At 39.0% G+C, this 26,290-nt stretch overlaps 1 protein-coding gene across 3 annotated transcripts in view; it reads right to left on the bottom strand.

The window, feature by feature from the left end:
• Positions 1 to 26,290, bottom strand: part of lpp (LIM domain containing preferred translocation partner in lipoma) — a 147,047-nt gene that overhangs the window by 51,247 nt on the left and 69,510 nt on the right. For all 3 annotated transcript variants that reach the window (XM_068318489.1, XM_068318490.1, XM_068318491.1), the window contains 3 exons: positions 25,051 to 25,154; positions 21,942 to 22,064; positions 5,901 to 6,497 (listed from right to left, as the gene is read on the bottom strand). In XM_068318489.1, coding sequence (XP_068174590.1) covers positions 5,901 to 6,497; positions 21,942 to 22,064; positions 25,051 to 25,154 — 824 coding nt within the window. The remainder of the gene's footprint in view (positions 1 to 5,900; positions 6,498 to 21,941; positions 22,065 to 25,050; positions 25,155 to 26,290) is intronic.

The raw sequence follows: 26,290 nt of genomic DNA on the forward strand, positions 1-26,290 counted from the left end.
CTGGAAAAATAAATAAAAACAGTGCTAGATTCAAAATTTCAAATAATCACCTTTTTAAATGTAAAATTTGAATTCAATCAATCTGAGGGATATAAAGATGTATTGTGTGAAGGGAAACTTTCTAACATGAAAACCAAGTTGATGCTGCATAAGAGAATTAAACAGAATGGTAACTGGAAAGAGGCAACTTTGCATGAACTGCATTTTTTTAATGGTATGAGAAGAAAATGGAACACATGTAATTGGAGACGTGTTTTCTTTTAATTGCACTGTGAAAGCCACATTACTGTAGAGAAACACAGAAGCATATATTTTAGTTGTGTTATCAGATTTAATTCCTTTCACTCTAATTATGAACATGTTTGCATAAACAAAAGGAAAATCATATCTTAGATGTGTCTTTCTAAAATCTCAAATCTACATATATTGGACAGAAATAGAAAATGTTATTCCGTACTTTGGACAGGGTGGGATTTGGAAGGTAACCCAACAAATGTGTTGATATACATATGCAGTGAGAATTTAAGGCTGTTTGTTTCTGATGCTGTGTTAACAAGGTTTAGTAAAAATAGATTTAAAGAACTCCTCAGGATTATGAGGAATAGTTTTTTTTTTTATCATCTACCCTGAGGGGAATCCTGTAGATTAGATGGTCGAAAAACACACAATAAAATGTGGATGGTTTTCACTGGCTCTATAAATCTGTGACAGAAAAGAAGTGAAATGATTACGTGAGCAGTCACAAACAACAAGTGAATGTGTGTTATATCAATCACTCATATCAACCAATCTCCAAACACCTTTTTACACTAAACTTTTTACTTCTAAACATCTGCACCACACCACTGTTTAGAGGAATACAAGAAAAGATGAAACCATAGTGCAGCATTTCCCACATAGAAATCCAGTTACACAACTGACTTATCTAGAGTAATCATTTAATACACCCATCCTGTCTAAAAATATTGAGAGCATTATTAAGGTACTTCATATCAGATATCTTTAAAGTTCCATTAATGGGAGATCCACATGCTGTCTAGATTCCTTTGTCAGAATCTGGGGCCTCTTTCATAAAGCATGCTATGATTTTAATAAACTTAATAACTCAGTTATAAGCCTAAAGTACTAAATGGTCTATTTAAGTTTACACAACCAAACAGATGTTCAGCAGGTTGTGGTACAAGGCAGCAGTGTGGACATGTAACTGTCTGATACTGGTGGCTCTAGAATTTGACAAATGACTGTGGTCAGGTCTTAGAGAATTAAAGTAATAACAGATAGACATATTGATTTAAATGTTATATTTGTGATCACAATTTTCTAATCCCACCTTTAACGACTGATTATGATGTAATTGAATTTGACTAATTTTGATTGGGGCTTATTTTATTTCAAAGCCTACAAATTTTTAAAAATTATCATTATATATTTAACTATTTAAGTATATGGGTGTATTTTTGACCTATTCTGATGTCAGATGATCTTATCAGTATAAAATGTTCCACTATCACAGAAACTAAAGTTTAAGAGACCATTAGCCTGATGTTGACAAGGCTGGCTCCGTAGTTCAAGTTAACATAACTGAGCTCAAACTGTCATGAATTTGCTTCATGGAACTTGAAATCTTGTCAAAGTGTCAGGCTAATTTAAATAAGCCTGGCTTGTTTGATGAACTCATTGTATGAGACAGACCCCAGGTGTTGCATTTGTTAACAATATAGCTGATAAACTCTTTCAAGATTTAATAAGTAAAAACGGACAGTACCAGGAACTGCTGTTTAAATATAAGATCTAACATTATTAAAGTATTTTTTTTAATATTAAGACAGACTATTTTGCTTGTGATGGATCACATGTTTGAGCTGAGGCTCTTCTGGGCTCATTCCGATGGAGTCATATGCAAATGTACTTGTGCAGGGCAAAAGGCAAAGTGGTCAAGACCAGAAGGCAGAAAAATGTCAGATATTTTAACATGTTTGACAGTTGAAACCATCATTGACCTTCGAGGGGGTTTTCACTGGCTGCGGGGATTGAGCAGTTCAAAATAATCCTCCTGTCTCAAATGTCACTCAAGCTCAGAAAGAACACAACATCCAGCTTAGCTTTCTTCCAATATCAGGAAATACATTGAGACTTGTGGAAATTGGCAAGTTAACCAGCTGCCATTATATCTTTTTGGAGTACAATAGCAATTGCCCACTGATGGATTTGATTAAGTAAGTATATTAGTGCCTGTTGATGTGAAAAGATGTTTTTACACTTTTACTTTACCTATGAGAAAGAACACTTTAGGGCAGTGGGTACTGGGTGGCAATAGCTGAGATGGGGGCAGAGCAATGAGCTAATCAGAAGAAGTCTAGGGTCATAGAAATTAATCCATGGAGTTCATCTTGGACTTCTAATGACACTGACCTTCTATGAATACCCTCAATTATGTGAAATAATCTCTTTAATAAAGTCCTCAATCAAAGTCACAGATCCAGTGCAGAGAACCCTGTGGGTATTACATAAATAATCATTAGCTCTAAGTGACTAGAAATATTTTTTTATATTCATGACAAATGTGTAAATAGTTCTTTTAATTGACTGTTTTGGTGTGTTTCCACAACGGATTAAAAGAGACGCAAGTCACTTCTTTTAAGCAGATTTAACAGCAATTGTTAAATGTTCTGAACATGTCATGACATCGGTTCAAGCAGAGTGACGATCATTAAGGGAGAGCAGACACACTTTGCTTTCATGTTAATCTTGGTTTTCTACTGCATCTGGTTTATTCTGGCATTAAAGATCTGCTGCAATGGGCATAAATATATAAAAAAGTCTGATTAGAAGTAAGGTTTGGGTGCAATTTTTTAACTTGATGTGACACCACAGAGTCATTTACAGCACATCATCTGGCTGAATGTTTGAGCATGAAGTTTTCTGATATGTTCCAACGCATTCAAATAAAGCAGTAGGGACACAGAGCCTATTATCCTGACACCATATATCCTTGGGAAAGAGAGACAAATATATATAGCATAGGCTATATCTGTAAAATTTGTGTTTTGCTTTTATCTCAAATCAAAGACACGCTCACAAATCCATTAAACGCCACCTTTTGTTTTTTAATAATGCATCATACTGGGACCAAAGTGAGCTTTTCAAGCAAAATGTAGACTTTTGTTCTGAACAAATATAATTAGACTTATTCTTAAGATACTCTGCAATGTTGAAGCTAATTTGTGTTTAGTAAAACGTAGTCCTTGATGAGCTATTCCCGAAGGCAAGGAGGCCCAGTTTGTATTTTGAACCAGCATAAAATCCTTGAATTAAACAAAACTCAAGGGCTTTTCACTTTCCAGAGATTGTCGAAGGCTGGATACATTGAGATGAGAATAGCTGTCTCTCTGGCACAAACTATTCCGTTCCAAAGGATGACAGAATTTGTCTTTTCAGTCATGGACAGTTCTATAAAAAGGCTCCTTTTACAATGATTTAAAAGGCTTGAGGCCTGGACTACGACAGTTTTATACCTCTCTTGCCAAAATCAAATGTAATTCTTGTTAATCTTGTTATGAATATGCTTTTAGTGGTAGCTAGAAGTTCATTCCTCTGTGTGAATACATGTACCTGTACTACCTTTGACCCTGTTTAGAAATGGATTATTAAAATTAAGCTCTGGTAAAAATGTTAAAATAAAAAAATGCTATCCTGCGTAAGGATAACTTTTACGCAGGATAACAAAATGAGTGGGCAAACTTTCCTATCTCTCAAAGTACATGCCAAGTTCACAATGAAGTTTCAAAAGAGAGATTTACCACTTCACATCCTTTGTAGTGTTTTTGAAAAATGAGTCCTTGATAGGAAACAGGAACTGACAAAAGGATTTTGTCATGCATTACAAGGAGATTTGATCAGCACTACTAGCTTTCTGAGTCTGTTAACACTATGTTCATGAGGCAACAACACTGTATCCAGCACATTTAAAGTTTTTAGCTGACTTTCTTTAAAACAAACCAAAAAAACCTCAAAACATTTCAAATATTCACTTGTTATATAGTTGATAAAACACAAAAAACATCATCCTCAACAGGGGAATACTGCATATAGATGTGGAAAATTATAGTATTATTCTTGTACTACAGTGTCAAACTTGTTAATCCTAGTATGGTACGTTTGATAAGCGAACATTTAATGTTAAACTCTTATTTTAAATGTTATAGCTTTCGCTCAGTTCACATGTTTGATTGATTTATAGTTTTAATAGTTTAAATTAGTTTATAATGTTAAAATGAGGACAAAGTAATGAGTTCTGTAAATTCACACTACCTTCAATGCCATTTAACCTGTCAAATTACAACTGTACACTCATGCAGCACTCACAACTACACATCAGCATAAGAATAAAGAATTGTGCTGTTACCTTTAAACCTTTAACTGTGGATGTGAACTGAAATCAAATTAAAAATATATACCATGAAAGGCTATGTGCATTAGTTTACAGTGTGTAAATATAAATGCATGAATATGAGCTGCCTTTAATGAGACAAATGAAATCAGATGGTGTAAATCCCCAACAGACAGGATATTTAAAAATGCATAAAGGTTAAAACAACTGTTTATTCTGAGCATTTCAATGAAAGATGGTTCAGCTCCCCAAAGCATTCTCATCTCATGATGAACAAGTGCTATATACTGTAAGCATATATACATACACACCAACACAGATATGTGCTTAAATGTTGGATGAAATAGTACAGAAGTACTGAAAAATGTCCCAGATGCCCCAAACAATGAAGACCCTGAAGAACAAAAAGACCATCCAGGTTTCAGTAGATGCTTACACTTGACCTGAGGACTTCACTGCCTACAAGTGATGCAGCTGAAAGTGTTTAAAAAGCTCCTCATCAAGCTTACTGACATAAATTGGCAAAGGACTTATAGACAAAGGACATTTCAGTTCTGCACATGTTGATGCTGACATAAAACAAAGCTAACTGTAACTTACACTGCATGTTGAAGATCAGAATGTTGCACCACAGTTCTCCATTGCTCCTATGTATAAAAGAGGGACTACAATGGAGAGGGGTCCAACAGATTGGGATTTTGATTTGATGTGGTGACAACATGTTATCTACAGTATACTTCCCCCAGTGGTTTTAAAATGCACCATCCAAGAGAAAGAAGCAAACTCCAATAAGTGATCTCATGGTTTCAGTCTGAAAAGCACTGCCTAATGTGACCTAATGTGTTATATGTCACCCTAGATGAAAACATTGTTGTGACCTTTATTAACCCTCTTTCACCTATAGACTGATGGCACACTGGCTATTTAAAAAAACATTAACTCAGGGTAGGAAAACCAGTAACATGAAGGACATATGACTCAGAATTGATGAATGTCAATGCCTCAGTGGAAGGAGGCTGGGGGATGTCTCATTCTACATATTGGAAACTTACCTATTGTTTGACAATTTGATGAGTAATTTAAAGGACATAATTTTGAATAAAAGTTAAAAATTCTCGCTACACAATTTTTCTCCTGGTGTCAAAGCTCAGACTTTGGGATAGCAGAGCTAAATGTCCTAGAGAGGTATGAAGACTGCTTTGCTTTCTACTAACCAATTAGAATGTCCTATGACTCCTCCATGTAGAGGTATTCCAGGGGTAACTAAGTGGGAAGAAGTACTTAGTTAATTAACTCTCCTGGTTGGTCTGAGAAGAATTATCCAGAGGGAGTTACGGCATGTGGCTGGGGAAATAAATGTCTGGACTAGTATGGTTAGCCAAAATCCAGAAGAGAATTGCATGCCTTTTATTAAATGGAATCTTTTTAAATTAGGTTTCCAAAAACAAAACAAAATCGCAGCTTATGAAAGTATGTTGTATGTGTAATGAATAAAAAACAACAACCTTACCTTTGGAGGAATAGCTGGCCCAGGGGTATATTGAGACAAGCTTGGCGGTGCATCTGTGATGTAGGTCTTCTTGGGGCCTGCAGGTTGGTATGCTTGATTAGGGACCTGCTCAGGTCTCCTGGAGCTGAAGCCACCAGCTTGAGGTACTCCTGGAAGGTTCTGTTCTTGATATACACCCTGAGGCATCGGAGAAAAGCCAGGCTGCGGTGGTCCATAAGCAAAGTCAGGACCTTTTAGCTGGGCAGGCATGTACTGCACCTGTGCAGGGCTGCGACCAGGCTGCTGGCCAAACTGATGTCCACCTGGAACTTGATGCTGGGGGCCTGGCTGGGCTGACCTCACCTGGACATTGAAGGTTGGCTGGCTTGGGGTTGTCGCTGTGGTGTAGGAAGCAGGGACAGGTTGAGGAGCTGTTTGGCTTGGAGGTTTGGCTACTGGACTGGCAGAGGAAGGAGGTATAGTGGAACCTCCCCCATAAGCCTGAGGTTTGGTAGAGGACTTCTTGGTAGCAGTCAAAGGTGGTTGGGTTGGAATGACCATACGCTTGTATCCAGTAACTGGAGCACTGGGGGTGGAGGTTGTAGAAGATCCAGCATTCTGAAAAACAGAAGATATTTGTTATTAAAAATTGCTAATTTTCAAAACAAAATAAATATTGTTCAATGAAAAACTGAAGTGTTTGGGTTAAAATTTAAATCTAAACACAAAGAAGGATACACCTTCTGAAGGTACCTTATGTGTATGTTTAATGTGCTTTAAAAACATGATTGAAATCCATAAAATTGTTGTTGAGATACATTGAATATGTGGTCCAGAGCAGGGGACTGACTTACTGACTGACACTGCTTTGATAGCTAAAAGAACTCACCTTGAGAATAGCAGCAATGCAATGAATGAAAAACTAAAATACATGCTGAATGGTGAATACACAACAGTAGTATTCCAAAGCTATTTACTGATACTGTGATTTACACTTCAAACGATTATCCACCCTGCCTCCCCAGAGTCAATTACAAGGCTACCTCGACAGCAGAGGCTCTGCACTGTCCACAACCACCCATAATCTATGGCTAATAAAATAGGAGGGGAAGTGATAAATTGTTTGGCAGAGGACGCCATGACAGCGGATTGGCAATGGCACATGACACTTGTGCTGACTCCAGTTATTTGGATGAGAAAGGTGTTAAATCACTGAGAGTTGTGGTCCTGGTTTCTTGGGAAGAGACGGCTGCAAAGTAATAGCACAACCAACTGCTGGGAATCTCACCATCTGAACAACTTTGGCACAACGGGTATTATTATAACAAAATATGGCATCAAGTAACACAGAATAACTATGTTTCACCGAACTGTCAGAGGCTTCTGCCCTGAGTGTCTCGTGTGTGAGTAATAATTGTTTTTCACTACCACCACATATCGGTGTCAGATGTTCAGCCAGTCTAAAAAGGGTCTGTCATTAACCTTGGATGGCCTTATTAGGTTATTGCCTGCAGCCAAAAATCAGAGTCAATTACTAAATTTGCAGCACTACAGGAACCAAAATGAACACTTGTAGTCTTTAGACCATTTGCAACTCACGTTGGTGAGATATCTTCCAAATTGGGGCAGAGAAACAATTGCAATTGATTTGCCTTAAAAGCTGATCAAAGCCTGCTGCAGAGAGTTGCTGTTCTGCTGCACTCCTTTGTAATTTCTTGCTTAAATCAAACATTGCAATTCCATCAGATTCTTGTGTCGTCTGTCAATTAATACAGTAGCTTTGAGTCTTGGAACCTAAAACTGTACTAAAATAAAATTAGCTCCAAGTTTTGGTAAGAGGTGAAAGCATCAACTTTGTCTAAATCCCATCTAATCTAAATCAGAGGGGAGCCCCGAAGGAACCATTAAAAGCTCCAGAAAATATTTTCTGCTCTCACACTGATTTCAGTCTTGCTGATTAGTGCTGATGTTTATTTAAAAAGTGCGTCTGTCTGCATATGTATGGTAAAATCTCCAGTATGCCCTTTAGGAAGTGAAATTACTTAATTTAAATGTTTCATGGGTTTTAAATACTCTAGATTATTAATTTATCTTTAAAACCTACAGTAGCATTTAGTTAACAGCGCACTGGAAATGCAAATTGGTCCCTCAAAATAATTACACTGTCATGGTACATTTTCCACAAATTACAATGAATAGATTCACCACTTTCTGAGGGTGATGAAACTAATCAAATGCATATAGTCTGAAGAAAATATCAGAGCAATGGAGGAGTTTTCACATTAACTTAACTATCGTTTTAGCTGTGGGTTGCCTTTGACAGGTCAGTACTAATGAGTGTGGTCTAAAGTAATATAATGGATAAGTGAAGAAACTGATAAGTGAGACGCTGACAATATAGAATGATAATATGACTTTCTCTTTTAAGAGTAAGATGTTTTCTTGGCTCTTAAGTCACAGCTTCCTGTGATACACTGTGTATATATTCTGCCAGAGGCCAATTCATCTACAGTATTTATTTAAAGCAAAGTACAGTCAATTCATACTTAATAGCCTCAATTAGGATGGATCAGACACCATGCTCTAGTTTAATGTATTATTAATGTTTTATTACACAGAGGTTCTTTTTTTATTGCAGATTCTGTGTGGTAATATTTGTACTGCAGGTTGCCATTCATACATAATTTATTAGAAAATGTTAACAAAAAGGCTGAACATCGCTGCAACATAACAAAAAGAAAATTGATTGGTTTCTCATTTTTATGTAAAAATGTTTTTAACAAGACAAAGATAGCATGGTTGATTTTTTTTTTTATATGTATATTTTTGTATATTTGAACTTTGTCCAACCATTACACAAAATCAATATAATCAATATCGCACACAGCTTGCTACAACACAATAAGAAAAAACTTCCATGTGTCTCCATAATCTGCAATGGTACGGAAAGTGCACAGTATTACAAATCATACGTACAATTCAATTAAGGTTTTCATTCTTAATTTGATTTTTATATCAAATTATTAATTAATCTAGAAAACATGCGTTCTGTATTTGGGGACTTGTATTGATTTTTAGTGGGTTCAAATGAAACTAACACAGACCCCTTTCTTTTCAAGCACTCCTGCTAAAAATGACAAGGTTTTGTTATGTACCAAGTTACAGTTGATTTTAAACATCAGTCTGAATGCATACTATGTTGATGTCGCTTACACCACCTCCATACACGAAGAAAAACATACAGTTTTTAAAAGTTTCCCTTAAGCCTTCAGAAAAGTTAACCCTCACTCTACACTGATTCAGACTGACTTTGCAAACAACTTAAGTGTGAAATTTCACAGAGACTCTCAAGAAAGCCTTTTGACACATTAAAAAAGATTAGGAGAGACTATACAAGCCTCTGGGTGCTGAGTAAAACTGTTAACTGTGCATTTCAAACCAAGAGGAGGTGGGGGGTGGGGGTTAAGCAAGCTTGGGGAAAACCCCTAAAGAGGAAGAAGTTCTGCATCTTTTCAGACTAATTTAAGACCTTATTATTATTATTTTTCTCACAACTTTTTCATTTGAAGCTCATGGTCTTGACTGTTGGCTGTACAGTTTATTTTCATCGATCTATTCCAGCTGTTACGATGTGGCCATGGACAGATTTCTACCTATAAACCAGCTCAGAACTTCTGCCCTCTTTTCCCTGCACAGTCAGACACAATAGTTCCATCACCAGCCTCAATACAACCAGTCTGAGGATACCAACACTGTTCCTCAAGTAGTTTGCGACATTCACATTAAATATTTCAGCAATGCTTTCACCTTCACTGGACACAGTAGAAATGTTCGACTTTCTTCCTTAAATAATACCATGTCCAGCCACTGCAGTCTCCCCTTCACTGGATGTGAACCTGACCCCACTATGAAGTTGGATCTGGTCCTTCATGCGACCTGAATCATTGCATCTGGAATATTACTGGAAAATTTGGAAATCAGATTATATTTCAGAAAATACATCCCAATCTGTACACATGAGACAAACTGTTGAAGAATGAAAAATAAGGCACACTAACAGGGGAGGAAATCTCAAGAGGCAATGAGAAGCTAAAATAAAGAGCTGTTTTACAAATTTAGTGTCCCATTCCAAAGTATACTCCCTTGATAATATAACAGATATAATATTTGTGATTTGACTTCCGTCTGAAAAGTTCAAGTTTTTTATACAAACAGACTGATTTACAATGTCTGATAAATCCACTGATAAACAAGTATGTAAGCAATGTCAACAGTGATCTTCCATGAGGAAATAAAAACTTGGACAGAGATAATTACACAAAACTTTTAAGTCCAGTCATCCTCCAAACTACCACCAAACAAAACTGAAGTTCTGTAATGCAATTTTTTGGACTGACCAACAACTAGTCTGAGCCATGTGACCCATACCGTGTCATTGAATCAAACTATGACCTGATATTCAACATTTTTCACAATTCAAAAAATGTTACTTGCAAACAAAGCTGTGTCATCAGTCCATCTCTGTCATTCAGAATACTTTAAAATAACGCACTCCTTGTAAAAACTTAGAACATTCTGCAGTAAAAATGCACAACCTTCACAACAATAAATAACAGCAATAGAATTATGTGTTTGAACTAAAACCAGTAAACTCTGTCTATCTTGTCTTTCTTCAGTCTGCACTACAGAGACATACAGTAACTCAAAGTGCAGGGAGAGATGTGAGGCAATAAATGAGTCAGGTGGCAGTAATTTACTGTGCAGTCCACAACACTAAGACTGCCTGGTCTCACCGCCAAAACAACCCAAAGACAATCTAGATGAACATTAGGTCAATGATTCTTCTCATTTTCAGTTACGTTCGTCTCCTGAAAAGCTGCATCAGAAAAAAAGGTAATATTTCTAAAATGATGTAACAACATTATAAAAATTAAAGTATGTTACTCAATGATGCAACTAAAAATTCTGTTCTGAGATACTGCGTGAAGGAAAAAGTCCCTGATTGTGGCATTTCTGCAGGCAATCTTTAAAAAAGCAAGAAATGTGCATTTTGTAGCTCTCACGCAGAAACTAATTGTTTTATCCTGCAGTACTACAGGCTGGTGTCTCACCTCAAACACAACTGACTCATCCCTGTAATGAGGCTTTCATGCACTTATGACCCTCTGCTTGAAGAAATTAAACACTGCAAAGCTGAAATGTCCATCGCTTACAGTGTGTCGATCTCATCAATCCCGAAGATAGACAACTGCAACTGTTCTCTCAGAAGCTGTGTGTCTTTGTGTTTGTGTGTGGGTGTGTACTGCAAGCTTGCACATTGTATGGATCAGGGATAATTTGCAATGACAGAAGTTGATGGTCAGGCTTTTAGCATTGTTTCCAGGATGATGTAAAGAGGCAGAATACATTGATTGTCACAGCTTCTTGGCATCAACTAAATTTGTCATTGGTTCACTCTGCTGATGAAAGACAATGATATGTGCAGTTTGTTTGGCTAACAAACATTGATGGAACACAATGATTGCCCCAAGGCATGCTCGTCTCCCCACAGTTGGCTACCCCTGTCAAAACTCAGAACCTGCTGCCAGATTGACCTTAAGGTCAATGGGAGCTACTGGCACTGTGGCAACATCTCTGCTCCACGGAGCAACAAAGCAATTACAGAAAATAGCCGTATATGACACAAACAGAGGGAAAAGTTAAACACCACCAAGCCCTATAATTACAGAGTTGCAGTGTCATCTTGGCGGCGTTCTGGCAGCTCTTAGAGACAAGCAGCAAAAGCACTCAATTGCACACTTGTAACATCAGAGCCCCGTAGAATAAACTACCCATTGCAAAAATAGCTGGTCATTGACCTTGTGAAGGGAATCGAAGACGATGGCTAGCATACCAGCGCCATACTGGTGACAGCTTTAGAAGCTGGAAACACATTTCTCAGGTATCTGTCATCATCAAAGAGAGAAACCATCGCAAGTTTTCCCAATGTTGAAAGGGCAAACAACAGAATTGTCCTAAAAAACACATAGCAGCAGCTTTTCCTTTATTGACTCACTGTTCTGTTGACAGATCATATGAACAACATGGGCTACCGCATGCAGTTCCTTCTATACTAAGTGTCTCAGTGTTGCGACACCAAAACTATGTGAAGGGGATTCCTCGCATTAGTCAGGGATCATGACACGAGTATTACACATGGAAACAGCAGCAGAAGGTGAGCTAACAGCAGAGCACACAGTGTTTTAATATACAGACTGGAAAGCATCTAACTGGTCAAATACGATAAATGGGAAAATTAGGTAGAACAGTTCAGTACATCAGTCCTAGATAAAGTGGGCTTTTTGACATAAATAGTAAAGTATATTTCCTAAAGACACACAAAAAGAGACATTGTTTTCTCAAAATCAACCCATAAAAGTTACCCCTAAAATATTAGACATATAGGAACACGGGAACTCAGGTAAACATTGTGAGCAAGATAATGATGTAAAAGGCTTTTTTTAGTTTTTATAAGATAAACCCTAATTTGCACTGACTCACTGATGGCACTCAAGACCTGAAAAACACCAAGTAATAAATAAAGCAACATTTTACATATTTTTAATAGCCTAAAACAAATACCATTCCCGGAAGCTAAAAAGGAGATTAAAACAGAGACGTGTTTTTTTTTAAAGTACAAAGACTACAAAAAAAAAACATTTAAAGGTAAGATTAACAGAGTGCTAATAGAGAAACTAATGAAGTAATTAGCTAGAAATGTGGCAACATGCTAATATTGTTGTAAATGAAAATCAACCAAATGATGGCCGTTCACTGGTTCAACCTTGGATTAAGTTTCACTGAATAGCTCTTTGTTTAGACTAAATCAATTTAACCCTTTAGAGCCAAGTGTATCATATTTAATACACTTTCAGGATTTGAGACTTCTACATCATAAATTTGATATTGTTTCCTTGAAAAACCTGATGTTTACAATCAGGCACATGCATCTGCATTTTGCAAGCAAAAAAAACAACAATTAGCACAATATTAGACAGGGCTCTGAACCGGTTCATGGAACAAAAACAAAAACAAAAACCGGACGCCGTTTCTGTTGGGAAGGAACCGATTGGCAAAAAATTCTGGTTCAAAGCCCTGATATTACACGAAAAGATTGTGTAAAAATTCATGTAAAAAAAGTGAAAAAATTGTCAGAAAGTTCCATTAAGACATTTTTTTTCTAAAAATGATATTTTTCTGGCAATTTAAATAGTTCAGACTTTGAGTTACAATGAAGACAGAACTGAAAAGGTGATGCCTCTTAGGATGCCTCCAGTGGCTGATCTTCATACAAGGAGCAGAAGAAAAGTCACCAACTTTATCAGACTTTCCAAGACACTGCCAGTATGGTCTGCAGTCGGCATTCTCTGATCATTCAGCATGATCGCTGGAAAACGTGGGAGCAAGCAGCGAGGGCCTATTCTGCTTGTTGTGACAGAGGGTGCCATCTGTAATGCTCTGCCAGTTGAGAGATGGGAGTGTCACTGTATGGCTTGACTGGCACAATGTGAAGCGAGGCCTCCTTAGGGCGCTCGTGTGGAAGGATCCATCTCAGCAGCATTTCAAGCACTTGGCTTCAGCTAAACTGTCAGTCACTTCAATAATATCCATCTGTTTTGTATGGACATGGCAACTTATTACACAGACATCAAGCTCTTTGACAGAGTAAAAAAACAAACAAAACAGATCGATGTGAACAGTACTGCAGCTTGTCTGCTGACAGTGATGAGGTGACAGTAACATGATGCCCTTCTCTTTGTTAATTTATATAGCATCAATCAAAAAGAAACATAATGTAACTGCTACTGAGCTACTCATTTGAATTGCAAAATATACCTGCTGTGTTCAGACACCTGGAGAAACCAAGGACGCTGAATTTGCATTTAAAAATATTTAAAAGGTAAATGCAACTGTTCAGTTGTAGTATGTGTCAGCATTTCTCTAAAACAGATGACACATCTGACACATCTTCATCTGAACATTTCTGCCACAAGATACAATACTGTGATAACATATATAATCATAATTATTATCACATACTTAAACCAAACCTTTATTTATGAAGGTTCAGATTACAAAAGCGTTTTGATATGTTTTGTAAATGTATTATAGTGAAGCTTGGCTTCATCTAGCCTTCTGCATTCACCTATTTTTGCCTTTTCACACATGTCTATAAGTGACCTGCAAATACAGAGTTTCACGAGAACTCTTTAACACATTTAAACTTTATTTAAACATTATTTCCTCATTAAGAAATTGGTTTGTTTTCCTCAGTGGTATTATCTGTTTGGGCAGATCAGAACACAGAAATTGTACCCTGATACCATGTCTTTGAAGACTCATACATATTGTGAGACTATTTTTGGTGGGAATGTGAGCTGACCTCAGTCTGACCTTTATGTGACCCAACTACATGGTACAGCATAAACTAAACAGCTCTCATAGCGGGTGCACTTTTGTATACTGACTGACATGTGGATGTGGGAAATAAACAAATTGTTTATACACCGTCAGCCAGAGATTGAACCTGACCTGGACCTATCCAACAATGTTGTCATATTGATGTGTCTTTTCCTGTGTTTACATTCTCTCTCTCTCATATCTCAGACACATCTCACAAATGTGTGGACTGAACAGATGGTTTTCAGTGAAGCAGTTTGGTTCATTTAAATTTCTTTCACTGTGAAAAAAAAACTTAACCAGTGGGAACATGCCATAAGTTCAACAACTCATGCATTGATTCAAACCAAGGCTAATGCATTTTAGGTTTTTTTTAAACTGCTTTACTTCTGAGTTTAGTTTATTTCTTTGTCCTATGTTTACATAATATCTACAATTACTTAGTCAAAGATGGCAAACTGGCAAAAAGCTATATGCACCGTCGAGCCAGAACAAGAACCTTCCTAAGCCAGCTGACCCAAAGCCAAACCCCAGGTCAAGTTCTAGGAACAAAATGTACACCTTTAGAATTACTTGTAAAAACTCTAGAATTGTGTAACAAACAAATGACATCTGACGTCCAAATCACAGGGTCGCAACCTCTTTCCACAGAAGCACCAGTAAACACAGGGAGCAGTTTCTGTACGTTCTCTCGACTGTATTAGCAAACACACTTTGGCCTTGGTCCACTTCACTCAGTGACTGCAAATGATGGTGGCAGAGCAAACGCAAAGACACACTCGTCTCTTGATTCAGTGCATGACAACAGGGGAAGTTTATTGTGGTGCAGAGGGTATGTCACATACAGGGCAAAGCTGTCAGTATTTTATATATTATCCTGCACACTCATTTCACAGCATGTGGACATTCCAGACAGGAAAAGCTTTTTAATTTCAGTTTGGATCTCTTCACACCAGACTGAATCAAATCAGAACGAGGTGCAGCTTTAATGAAGGGAGTGCATTAGAGTTTAATTGGAACAAAAATGTCACTGCTTAATGTGGTTGTTCAATTGGTTGTATAGTGAATAACTGTTTAAGAACATCAGCACTGTCTACACTTATCTTCTCAACGCATTCACTGAATGATAACAAATGATCAAATTAGTGTCATCGTCATAATAATGAAAAACACAGAAAAAACAAAGACTTACCAGATAAATGTTTTGGAGCTTTGCATGTGTTTAAATTTATGAATTATTGTTTTTTTACCTGTTAAAATTATTAAGTCACAACAGTCAACCTCTGTGTGTGATGGACGTGTCTACGGTTGATGTTGCAGAAAACAGAAAACCGTCAGAATCTCAACAGGAGGGGTGTTGATCTTGATTTTTTTTTTACCAGAAATACACAAGAAGTCAGTGTGAAGAAGAGGTCATGGCAGTCGATGGTTCAGTAGCATGAGCAGTGGTGCTGCTCTGGTGTTTGAGGAGCAATATTTTGTCATCTGGGGCTCCTTGTTAACTCCCCCAAACGGACCTGGTATGTTTAGACAGCTTTATATTGCATGTTAGGGCAAGTGTTTCGGCTCTGATTGAAGAGTAGCACATATGAAAAAATTAGCATGGACATGCTCTCTTGCGTTTCCTCCAATCACAGCCCCAGGATCAAAATTGATGACAAACACCAAGAACGTGACCTTAAAATGATGTGTGACGTTGAGCTGTGACAGTTCATCTGCTGACTATATGTGAGGCCCTCAGCTGGCTGCTGCTGACTTTAACTTTTGTCTGAATGGGTGCGATGAGGTAGGATGAAGTACGATGTCTGCTCGGGTGTCTGGTTATCTGTTTTAAAACCAACCTCAAATCTCATTTGAATTTCAAAGACTCACTGAACTAAACCCATTCTAACCTTCTGACCAAAGACTTTTATATACATCAAAAACTCTTCAGGATGTTTTGTGGAACAATATTCACATCTTATACAACAAAAATCTCAAATGGAAAAAATTAGCATGACCCGACTAGCGCATCTCTTTTTTCTGCTTCAGGTTTAAAGCAAACACACAATAAAACAAACTTAAATGAGTGTGTCAAATAAACAAATGGAAACTAAGATGGAAATGGAGAGAGAACAAATGGGAATTATATAATGATCACGTTTCATTACCCACTGTTATGCCACAGAGAATACCAACTAAAGCAAACAAAATTGTTTTGATGTCTGAAGCATCAGTGCTGGCTGAATGTGTGTAGGAATGCTACTTAGATTTTTATGAATGAGCAGCGATGTCCATTTCAATTTTATCTGGGAGGTGAGCACACTTGAGGTCCCTTTGAGGATTCCAAATTTATCGTTGGATGGATTCCTCTCCTAGAAGTTTTAAAGGAAGAGGGCAGGGTGGCCTATTGATCTTGCAGGGCTGGCTCTGTGATTGCTGGAGCTCAGAAGATTGTAAATCAAAACCACTGGTTAGTCCTCACTTCTACACATAGAAGATAAGTGTATAGCTGTGGTGCTACTGCTGAAACCTGCTTTACACACAGACCAGCGTTAAGTTATAGGATAATGTGGAAAGAAGCAGAGCAGGGACTGACAGGAGCAGCTGGAGGGGGGGAAAGGTCAACCTGAGGTTAATCAGCTAGAATCAGCATTAGCTGAGGAAAGAGTAGTAGCAAAGTGAGTGTGTGTTAGAAGTATGCAACAATAAAAGACAGCAAATCTTTTCCATATGCAGAAAGAGACAATAAAATATAATGAGTATTATGGTAACATTGCATACAAAGGGTTAAGTCGACAGAATATCTGATACACAACATTTCATGATTAATACATGTCACAACATCTCTGTGTGCTGCACTGACACACAGGTGGTGTCTTCTCTACCACAACTCCAAAGCTTGCAGCAGGTTGAGATAAAAATAAACATGCAGCAACTTTGACCCTGACAGGTAAAAGCACCATGACAGCCATACATTAGTTAGTATGACTGTTCACCCGCTCATTCGCAAGCTGGGCTCAGAGTAACACAGGTGCACATCAATTTTTCACCTCATGTAGACAAAGGCCCCCAGAATCTACTATAAAATACTTACACAGACTTTATCCCTATGAAAGTGCCACATGTTTCAGCCCCTGCATTTCTGAAAGTTTGTGTACATTTTATACATCTCTCACATACACACACACGCAAGCACGCACGCACACACATACACACTCACACTCAATGGAGTGGGGAGGCATTGTGTGTCAGTGTATTTACATGAAACACAGATAACATGATGTTTGCACATTTTGCTTTTGATTCTTTGTGCTCTGAGGTTGGACTGAATGCTAGCATTGCTCAAACACGCTAGCCTCAATGGATGGTCACCTCTTTGTAAAATACATAAAATTTCCCCAAAATCTATACATAAAAAACAAGAAAAGCTTCAATTAGATTGTGTAAAGCTGAAAGCCAGAAGTATATTGGTGCTGCATATCATATTTGATTTAGCTGCACTCAAGAATGCAAAACAATATTGTATTTTTATTTTCTCTAAGGCACAGAATAGATGAACTTTTTGGAAATGTACTTGTTTTCATTGCTGCCACCAGTAAGATGAGGACTGTGATACCATTGTTTGTATGAAAGCTAATTATAATGCAACAGCCAGCAGGTAGCTATTACAAGCTTAGCACAATGCTTTTTAAAAAAAATTTTTTTTAACTGTGTTTAATCTGGAATAAGAACCACTGCATAAAAGCATTGTCATCACATATCTCTGAAAACTAGGTCTGTCTTGACCTGTACTAATTGACAGCCAGAAAATGTTTTTGCTCAATTGACCCGGGTTCCCTCTGCATTTACAGCAAACCAGGATAAATAAAGTAAAGCTGAAATGAGACAAGTTGTGCTTCCAGATCTTCTCATTTAAGATAACATAAAGAAAAATACCCGCCTTCTTCCTTCCTTGAAAAAAGAGTTTGTAGGACAGAATTTCTAAACAGCAAGTGAACAAAAACCCTTCTAAAAATGGTGAACAAGGACATTACACTGAAAAGCAGAAGCACCAACAGTCAAATGTTGCGTGACCTTTGCAAAGCAACGATGCCATGAACATAATAAAGCTCAACCTGCACAGTCACTATATCCAGTAACGATTAATGACAAACCCTTGTAGGTTCATTTGAATGGTCAAAGGGAGTTCTTCAGTTCAACGGGTCAATAGTGTTATTATGAGCACCACAAGCACCACTCACCGCAATGAGAAACACACTACAAGTCATCCAATCATCTTTGACTAACTTGGCTTTAATGTGTGTCATTTCAAAGCCACATGCTTGACTTCCTTCCACTCTACATCTGCTACATTTCCTTTGAGCAGTACTTTCAATTTGTTTGAAGAACCGATTTCCCTCTCTCTAACCGATGAGGCTTTCACAACCAACTTTTTTGTGTAACACTGCACGCTGTCCGCAAACTGCTATGCATCCATCCATCCATCTTCAACCGCTTATCCTGGGGAGCCCGAGGCATTCCCAGGCCAGCCGAGAGACATTGTCCTTACAGCGTAAGGACATGCCTGGAACACCTTCCCAGGGAGGTGTCCAGGAGTCAACCGGAACAAATGCCCGAGCCACCTCCACTTGCTCCGCTCGAGGCGGAGGAGCAGCGGCTATATCCGAGCTCCTCCCTGGTTAATGAGCTCACCCTATCTCTAAGGGTGCGCCCAGACACTCCACGGTGGAAACTCATTATAGCCGCTTGTATCTGGGTTTTTATCTTTTTGGTCATGATCCAAAGCTCATAGCCATAGGTGAGAGTAGGAACGTAGATTGACCGGTAAATCGAGAGCTTCGCCTTTAGACTCAGCGCCTTCTTCACCATGACAGACCTATACAGCAGCTGCATCACTTCAGAAGCTTCACCGATCCGTCTGTCAGTCTCATGTTCCATCCTTCCCTTACTCGTGAACAAGACCCCAAGATACTTAAACTCTTCCACTTGGGGCTAGGGCTCTCCACCAACCTGAAGAGGGCACACCACCCTTTTCCGGACAAGAACCATAGTCTCGGATTTAGAGGTGCTGATCCTTATCTCACTTGCGTCACACTCAACTGCAAACCATTCCAGTGCATGCTGAAGGGCCAAGTTTGATGAGGCCAACATGACAACATTGTCCGCAAAAAGCAGAGATGAAATCCTTTGGTCCCCAAACTGGATTCCCCCCAGATCCTGGCTGCGCCTAGAAATTCTGTCCATAAAGATTATGAACAGAACCGGTGATAGAGGGCAGCCCTGCCAAAGTCCAACATGCACCTGGAACAGGTCTGACTTACTGCTGGCAATGCGAACCAAGCTCTGGCTTTGGTCATACAGGGACCAGACAGCCCTCAGCAAAGATCCCCGAACCTCATACTCCTGAAGCACTCCCCACCAGGTACCAAGAATGCCTTCTCCAGATCCACAAAACAAATGTGGACTGGTTATGCACACTCCCATGAACCCTCGAGCACTCGATGGAGAGTGTAGAGCTGGTCCAGTGTTCCGTGACCAGGAAAAAACCGACATTGTTCCTCCTGAATCCGCGGTTCGACTTTAGGTCTAATCCTCCTCTCCAGTTCCCTGGAATAGACTTTCCCCGGGAGGCTGAGGAGTGTGATCCCCCGATAGTTGGAACACACCCTCTGGTCCCCCTTTTTGAAAAGAGGGACCACCGCCCCGGTCTGCAAGAGACCTTGCAACCACAGCTCTGAGCAGCCGCTTCGACAATGGAGGTGGAGAACATGATCCACTCGGACTCAATGTCCCCAGCCTCCTGCGGGATGTGAAAGAAGCTCTCCCGGAGGCTGGAGTTGAAGACCTGCCAGATGCTCCCAACAGACTCTCAAAACACGTTTGGGCCTGCAGAGTCTGTCCGGCCCTGTGCTCTGCCAGCGGATCAAGCTGACCACCAGTTGGTGATTATTGACAGTTCTGCCTCTCTCTTCACCCGAGTGTCCAACCCACATGGTCAGAGGTCTGATGGTCATCGACCTCCGGCCTAGGGTGTCCTGGTGCCATGTGCACTTATGGATATCCCTGTGGCTGAACAAGGTCTTCATTATGGACAAACTGTGACTAGCACAGAAGTTCAATAACATAACACTCATGTTCAGACCGGGGAGGCCGTTCATCCCAAACACCCCTTTCCAGGTCTCACTGTCATTGCCCATGTGAGCATTGAAGTCCCCAAGGAGAACAATGGAGAACCCAGTCGGAGCACTATTCAGTACCTCTCACAGGGACTCCAAGAAAGCCGGGTATTCCACACTGCCGTTTGGCCCGTAGGCCAAAACGACAGTGAGACACCTGTCCCCAACCCGAAGGCGCAGTGACGTGATCCTCACGTTCACCAAGGTGCTGACGAGTGCTACCCAATCCACACTGCACCCATCTCCTACGGTTTTTTTTCCTCGACGGGTGTTGAGTCCACCTGAGGATGGGCCCATGTCGTCTTTTCGGGCTGATTCCGGTCAGGCCTGTGGGCAGAGGCCCGGCCACCAGGCGCTCGCGTACGAGCCCCAACCCCGGGCCTGGCTCCAGAGGGCCCCGGTTGCACCATACTGGGCGATGTCATGGTCCTTGATGTTTTACTTACCAAAGGGGTTTTGTTACTGCTTTTAATCTGCCCCATCACCCAGGACCTATTTGCCAAGGGAGACCCTAGCAGGAGTATGAAGCCCCTGAAAACATTGCTCCTGGGATCATTGGGGTACTCAAACAACCCCACAACAATAAGGTGCTATGCTCTAAACACAATTTTGTAGAAGGTATTATTTTATGGTGATTGCGCTGCTTGAAAAAAAAATTCACAGATGTGCTAAAAAAAAATGATATAAAAGTAGTTTCAATATTTCCCTTCTTTTTCTCCTCGACCATGAGTCAGTGAGGCTTGTACGAGACCTCAGAACCTTATTGACAGCTAAATGAATAGATTGCTTTGTCAATAATTTATCATCTTAACCTTGTTGTCAGGGTAACATATGCATCTGTAATAAATAAAACATAAAAACATAGTCGTGGTGGCTACACAGGAAAAACAACACACAATAAATACTGTAATACCTACAAGGATTTCATACACCGGCCATGCTAGTGTGGCTACAATGACCAACATTTCTCATATTGAAATGTCTCACTGGAGACGTGGTCTTCGCAAGTCCTCCTGCTCTTCATACAGAGGTTTTTTGTTTTTTTTTTTTACTGCCTGTCCTACATTTATTGTGTGTCAAACAATTTAGTGAAATGCCCAAGGCTTTGACTTTTTCAGATTGCTCTTAATACCATTTAATATAAACTAATGATATAGGTCAAGGCTTACTTTGACATCACTGCATAACATTTTGCAAGGTGTGTCTGTTTCCCTCTTTTCATACAGCAGTGAAATACTGTTACAATACATGAATACTGTTAAAGAGGGATGCAGCTCCTTTACTAACGAATGTAAAACAAGAATAAATTGTTCCTCAGGTTTAATGCAACCACTGTCAGACTGAATCCTATTCCTCATGATGATAAATCTGTAGATGTATAGAGGGTCATAAAAAAGTATTCAATATTTCCCTCCCTTGTGAGAGTGTATTTGTGAGCTTGAGTGAAGTTGTGTTGGTATCATACTTGTGCGCTCCGAGGCTTGTAAGGCGAGCTGCTCTCCAGATCTGCTAGGATACTGGTAAGAGAGTCGATCTCAGCATCCAGACTGGAGCGTCTCTCTTCCAGGGTTTTCTCCGGTCCTTTCATCTGAGAGCAAACATCACATATGCTTTATGTGCAGTACAATCAGGAAACATGATTTAAGTGAATGGCTCGTTTCCACACAGAAGTTAAGGAAGATAATCACCAATGACAAATGATTGTGACTGTCTTGCTGGGAGACATCTCTCCTGCTGTCTTCACCCTTCTAATGCTTTGGATTATAGTGCTTGAGTTCATGTCTCACCTTGACCCTACACAATTCTTTTTAAAGCCACACATCAATAGTAGAGACTTCACTCAGAGAAATGCAGTGAGAAATAACAAGCAAAATATTGTCTCTTAGACAACTTTCCACTTTTTGCAGTGCACTATTAACCTCCTGCTTTTCAGTGCACTTGGATTTAAAGCATCTGATTCTTCATACATGATTCATCTCAATCTCATTCCGCTGCATTTCAAACATAGAGGTTATTTTAAAAAAATTTTAAAAATCAGATATTTCTTTTAATTCCTTGTTTTAAACACGAGGTCTGTATTTGATGAGAAGAACTGCTAAATACCATCAATAGTTCATATCATAGGAGGCGTTACAGCATTTCTTCAGCACACTCGCCGGTTTATTCATCCGACTTATTTCACATCAGACAAAACAACTTTAACGTGTACAAAAAGGCACAACATAAATTGAAAATAAAAAATACAAAATTGTTGCACGCAAATCTGAAAAGTAGTTAAAATGATATGACCATTAGTGACACAAGGTTTTCTACAAATTCCCGGGAATTTCTCCATGACAGATATATTTTTAGTCTTCTGAACTATGCTGCAACTGCAGGAAGACTTCTTGCAATTGCCTGCGGGGGCTTTTTGAGTTGGCTGGATCAGTGACTGCTTCTTATTCTAATGTTATGTGTTTGGATTACCTGTCACAAACTATTAGAGAAAGGCTTTGCCTCCATTTGGAGCAGAGCTGCTGCATAAAAACATCTAAGGCAATCATGAGAGCGGGTAAACAAAACAAAACACTAATGGCTTGTCTCAATTTCAACAAATGGAAAACGGAAAAACTTGTTTAACGGTGATAACAAGGAGGATGAAAGGAAATTTGCCACGTTGGGCTTCGCAATGTGGACAACAGTCAGGATGAGAACAAGATGCTTTCTTCTCCTTTCTAACCCTTCTAAAGATCCAGACATGTCTACCAGTAAGGGTGATGAAGAAGAGAAAAATATTTCTGCCTCCTTCAGAGGAAACACCATTTCATCACTCATTTATATATTCAGTATGAGTAATGTCTCTGCTGAGGCACAGAGAATATGATACAAAGACATTTTGATTGATATCTATCCCTTTTCTGAATGGCGTCTAAAATGAAAGTTCTCCTCTGACTAAAGGACACATAATTAAGATACCAGCTCTGTATTAAGGAATTAAATTGCATGGTCAGAGTGATTCAGCCAAATTGATAGAAGAAGAAAAGTTAAGAGATGAAAACACTAAAGTACTTTTAAAACTAATCAAGCACTTCATTTCTTGTATTTTAAGCCTCAAATATCTTTTTCTTTTACTGTCTCCAGTGTTCAGAAGAGAATGACTGATAACAGAACTGGCACGGCTAAATAGGGAAAGAAACCGACCGCAGACATTTTCTGTTTATCTCTGTTATTAAGTCCACTTAATTAGTACAGTTGTCCTGTGAAAAACATGCACCCCAAAAAGTCAGCTTTTACTGAGCTAAGAATCCCCATTTTTATGCAATAGCTTTTTTTAGCCTAAAGGTCATGTTTCCTCAACTTACAATGGCAGCCCATTACCCATATTTGTGTCATAACAGCTGTTATCAGTTATTATCCTGGTCTTCTGCTACTATGACAATTATTCGTCTTCTACTACAATGACGCTTTACACGTCTGAGCCCCACAAATTAAGTGGATATTTCCCCAACTTTCTTTTTACTACAAACTTCCTTCTGCAGGGTTTGTCATACACAGATGAAATGAATTTGTGGTGATCTTCCACATAATCAGAATCGACACATTTAGCCTTCTACTTTTGGAACTGTGCTTCCGGTCGCCCCCCCACGCAACCCAACACATGAATAATGATCACACCCACAAGATGAGCGTTCCAAACTGGACAAAACCCTGAGCTTTCGAATTATAACTGTTACAATGTAGAAACCATAGAAAACCAGATCATTTCTAATGAAAGGATTTCTAAGGTTGAAGGGGTTTTCTCTGTCTCATTTAATATTTACCTGACTGCATGTGTTAGTAGAGACGAGCTGTGCCGAGTGGCTCAGTCTAACACTGACAGGGTTCAGGAAGTTAGGAGAGAGTTGATCACTGTAAGCGTCACCTATTAGAATAACAATAAAGATGATCTTATTTGTAGTTTAGGTGATGAGACCACATGAGCTGACGTAAATGTCCAATCCCAGGATGCAGTGTTCTATCTTTGTATATTCTTTGGGTAGAGAAGCATTAAATTTACTTGCATTACATAACTTACTTAAATTATGTAACGTGGTAGCCCTGACTTACAAAGGAAGTCTTCATTTAGGATTGAAACTTAGATCAGATCAAATGAGGAGCTTCAGGAGGCGTTTTTCCCCCTGCTCCACTGAACAAAGGAATGTGAAACACTCAAAGGATTTCACATTACAGTTCGGGTGCTGAGAATGTCAGTTCGAGTGCAGAGGCCACATATCCTGGGCGAAACACGTGCTGATGAGAAGAAAGGGAAAGACAAGTGACCGGGCTCCACCAATAGGTGTCAGCCTTCTATCCTCACTGATCTGGAGTTCTCCCAGCTGAAGGAAGTCTGCTGTGTGTGGGTCCTTGAGTAGGGGTGGCTGGCTCCAGGCAGCATCTGGAGCTGGATGGCTCTGCAGTTGGCAGCAACTCAAATGGGCAGTTTTTCTGGACTTGGTACATGAACTCAGTGTAGGGCTCGGGGCTGTCTTCGCTTTCTGCACTGACTTTCAGAGAGTTACTGACAAGCAAGAAAATACAACAACACTTTCCCTCACCTGATAATCGTACGAGTTCACCGGTGGAGGAGGGAAGGAACCAGAAGATGGTGGGAAACTGGATGAATCGTCCATAGTTGGTGGAGGAGGAGGAGGAGGGTAGTCTGCCAAGATTGACGCACACACAGACACACAAACATCAAGAGAAACAAAAACGGCTTGTTAAATACTTCCCCTTTTGTCCTACATTCAAACTGTCAGGGTTTTAAGAGACACTACACCACTGAATTAAAACACATATTAAGTGACAACAATCTATTTTTGTCAATATGTTGACAATTTCTAATAACAGTGTGATATGTGCATGAAACATGGGATAAAAAAAGATAAACCAAAGAAGAAGAAATACAGTATTTGTTAAAAGCTCCAGATCTATTAATAAGGTGATAGAAACCTGTCTGCAAGCTGACGAATGGAAAACACACAAATATGTAACGCAACCACCCATCAAAATCTTGTCTGAAATTCACTTTTTACAAATATGTGTATTGCAGTAGTATATTATAAACCTTTTCCTTTAGTTGTCTTTTATTGATTTGTGTGATGCACAATTCAAAAGATAATTTCCAGACATATGATGTTAATTTCCATTGGAACAAGTGCTTGATTTTCATAATTTAACACATAAAATTAAAGTTGCTAACACTGACGCAGCTCTTTGAAGCATTTAGGATGAACATTTTCTTGATTAGCATTTAGCAGTTATTAGTCAGTTGTTTCTCTTTGGAGTATGAAGAGGGGAAAAATAAACCTGTAAGAAACACTGACTAGATTTAAGATATGTAACTTAAGATGTATAATACTGGTGCAAACATGAATGTACCAATATTTACAGTAATGTCAAATACAGTGTTTGTGTTCTTTTATTTATGTTTATTGACATTACTCTTTAAATTATTTGAAAGACGTAGCAGAAGAAATTTATTTGGTTTAATGTGTACCAGAAGCAAAGCATTTCTTCAAAGTTATCGTTTAATCTGCACAAAACTAGGAGTTAGGATTACTCATCACAATTTATTCAAAATTTAAGAGCGTAAACAGACAAAGTAAAGGAGTGGAGGCACGTCACTGGATTGACACACATAATTGCAGCAATTTGGTAACTAAGAAGAACTAATCTGGAATAAGCATGCAATTTTCCCCCTGAGATTGGAAATGTAAATGTTGTGTTACAAATGGGTTAGACTAGGTGTTTGTTCTGCCAGAGCAGAGAAACAAGCCAAATTTGTAGTTCTAAAGT

This window comes from Antennarius striatus, chromosome 7 (genome assembly GCF_040054535.1).
Source record: "Antennarius striatus isolate MH-2024 chromosome 7, ASM4005453v1, whole genome shotgun sequence".
In the NCBI taxonomy this organism is placed as follows: Eukaryota; Metazoa; Chordata; class Actinopteri; order Lophiiformes; family Antennariidae; genus Antennarius; species Antennarius striatus.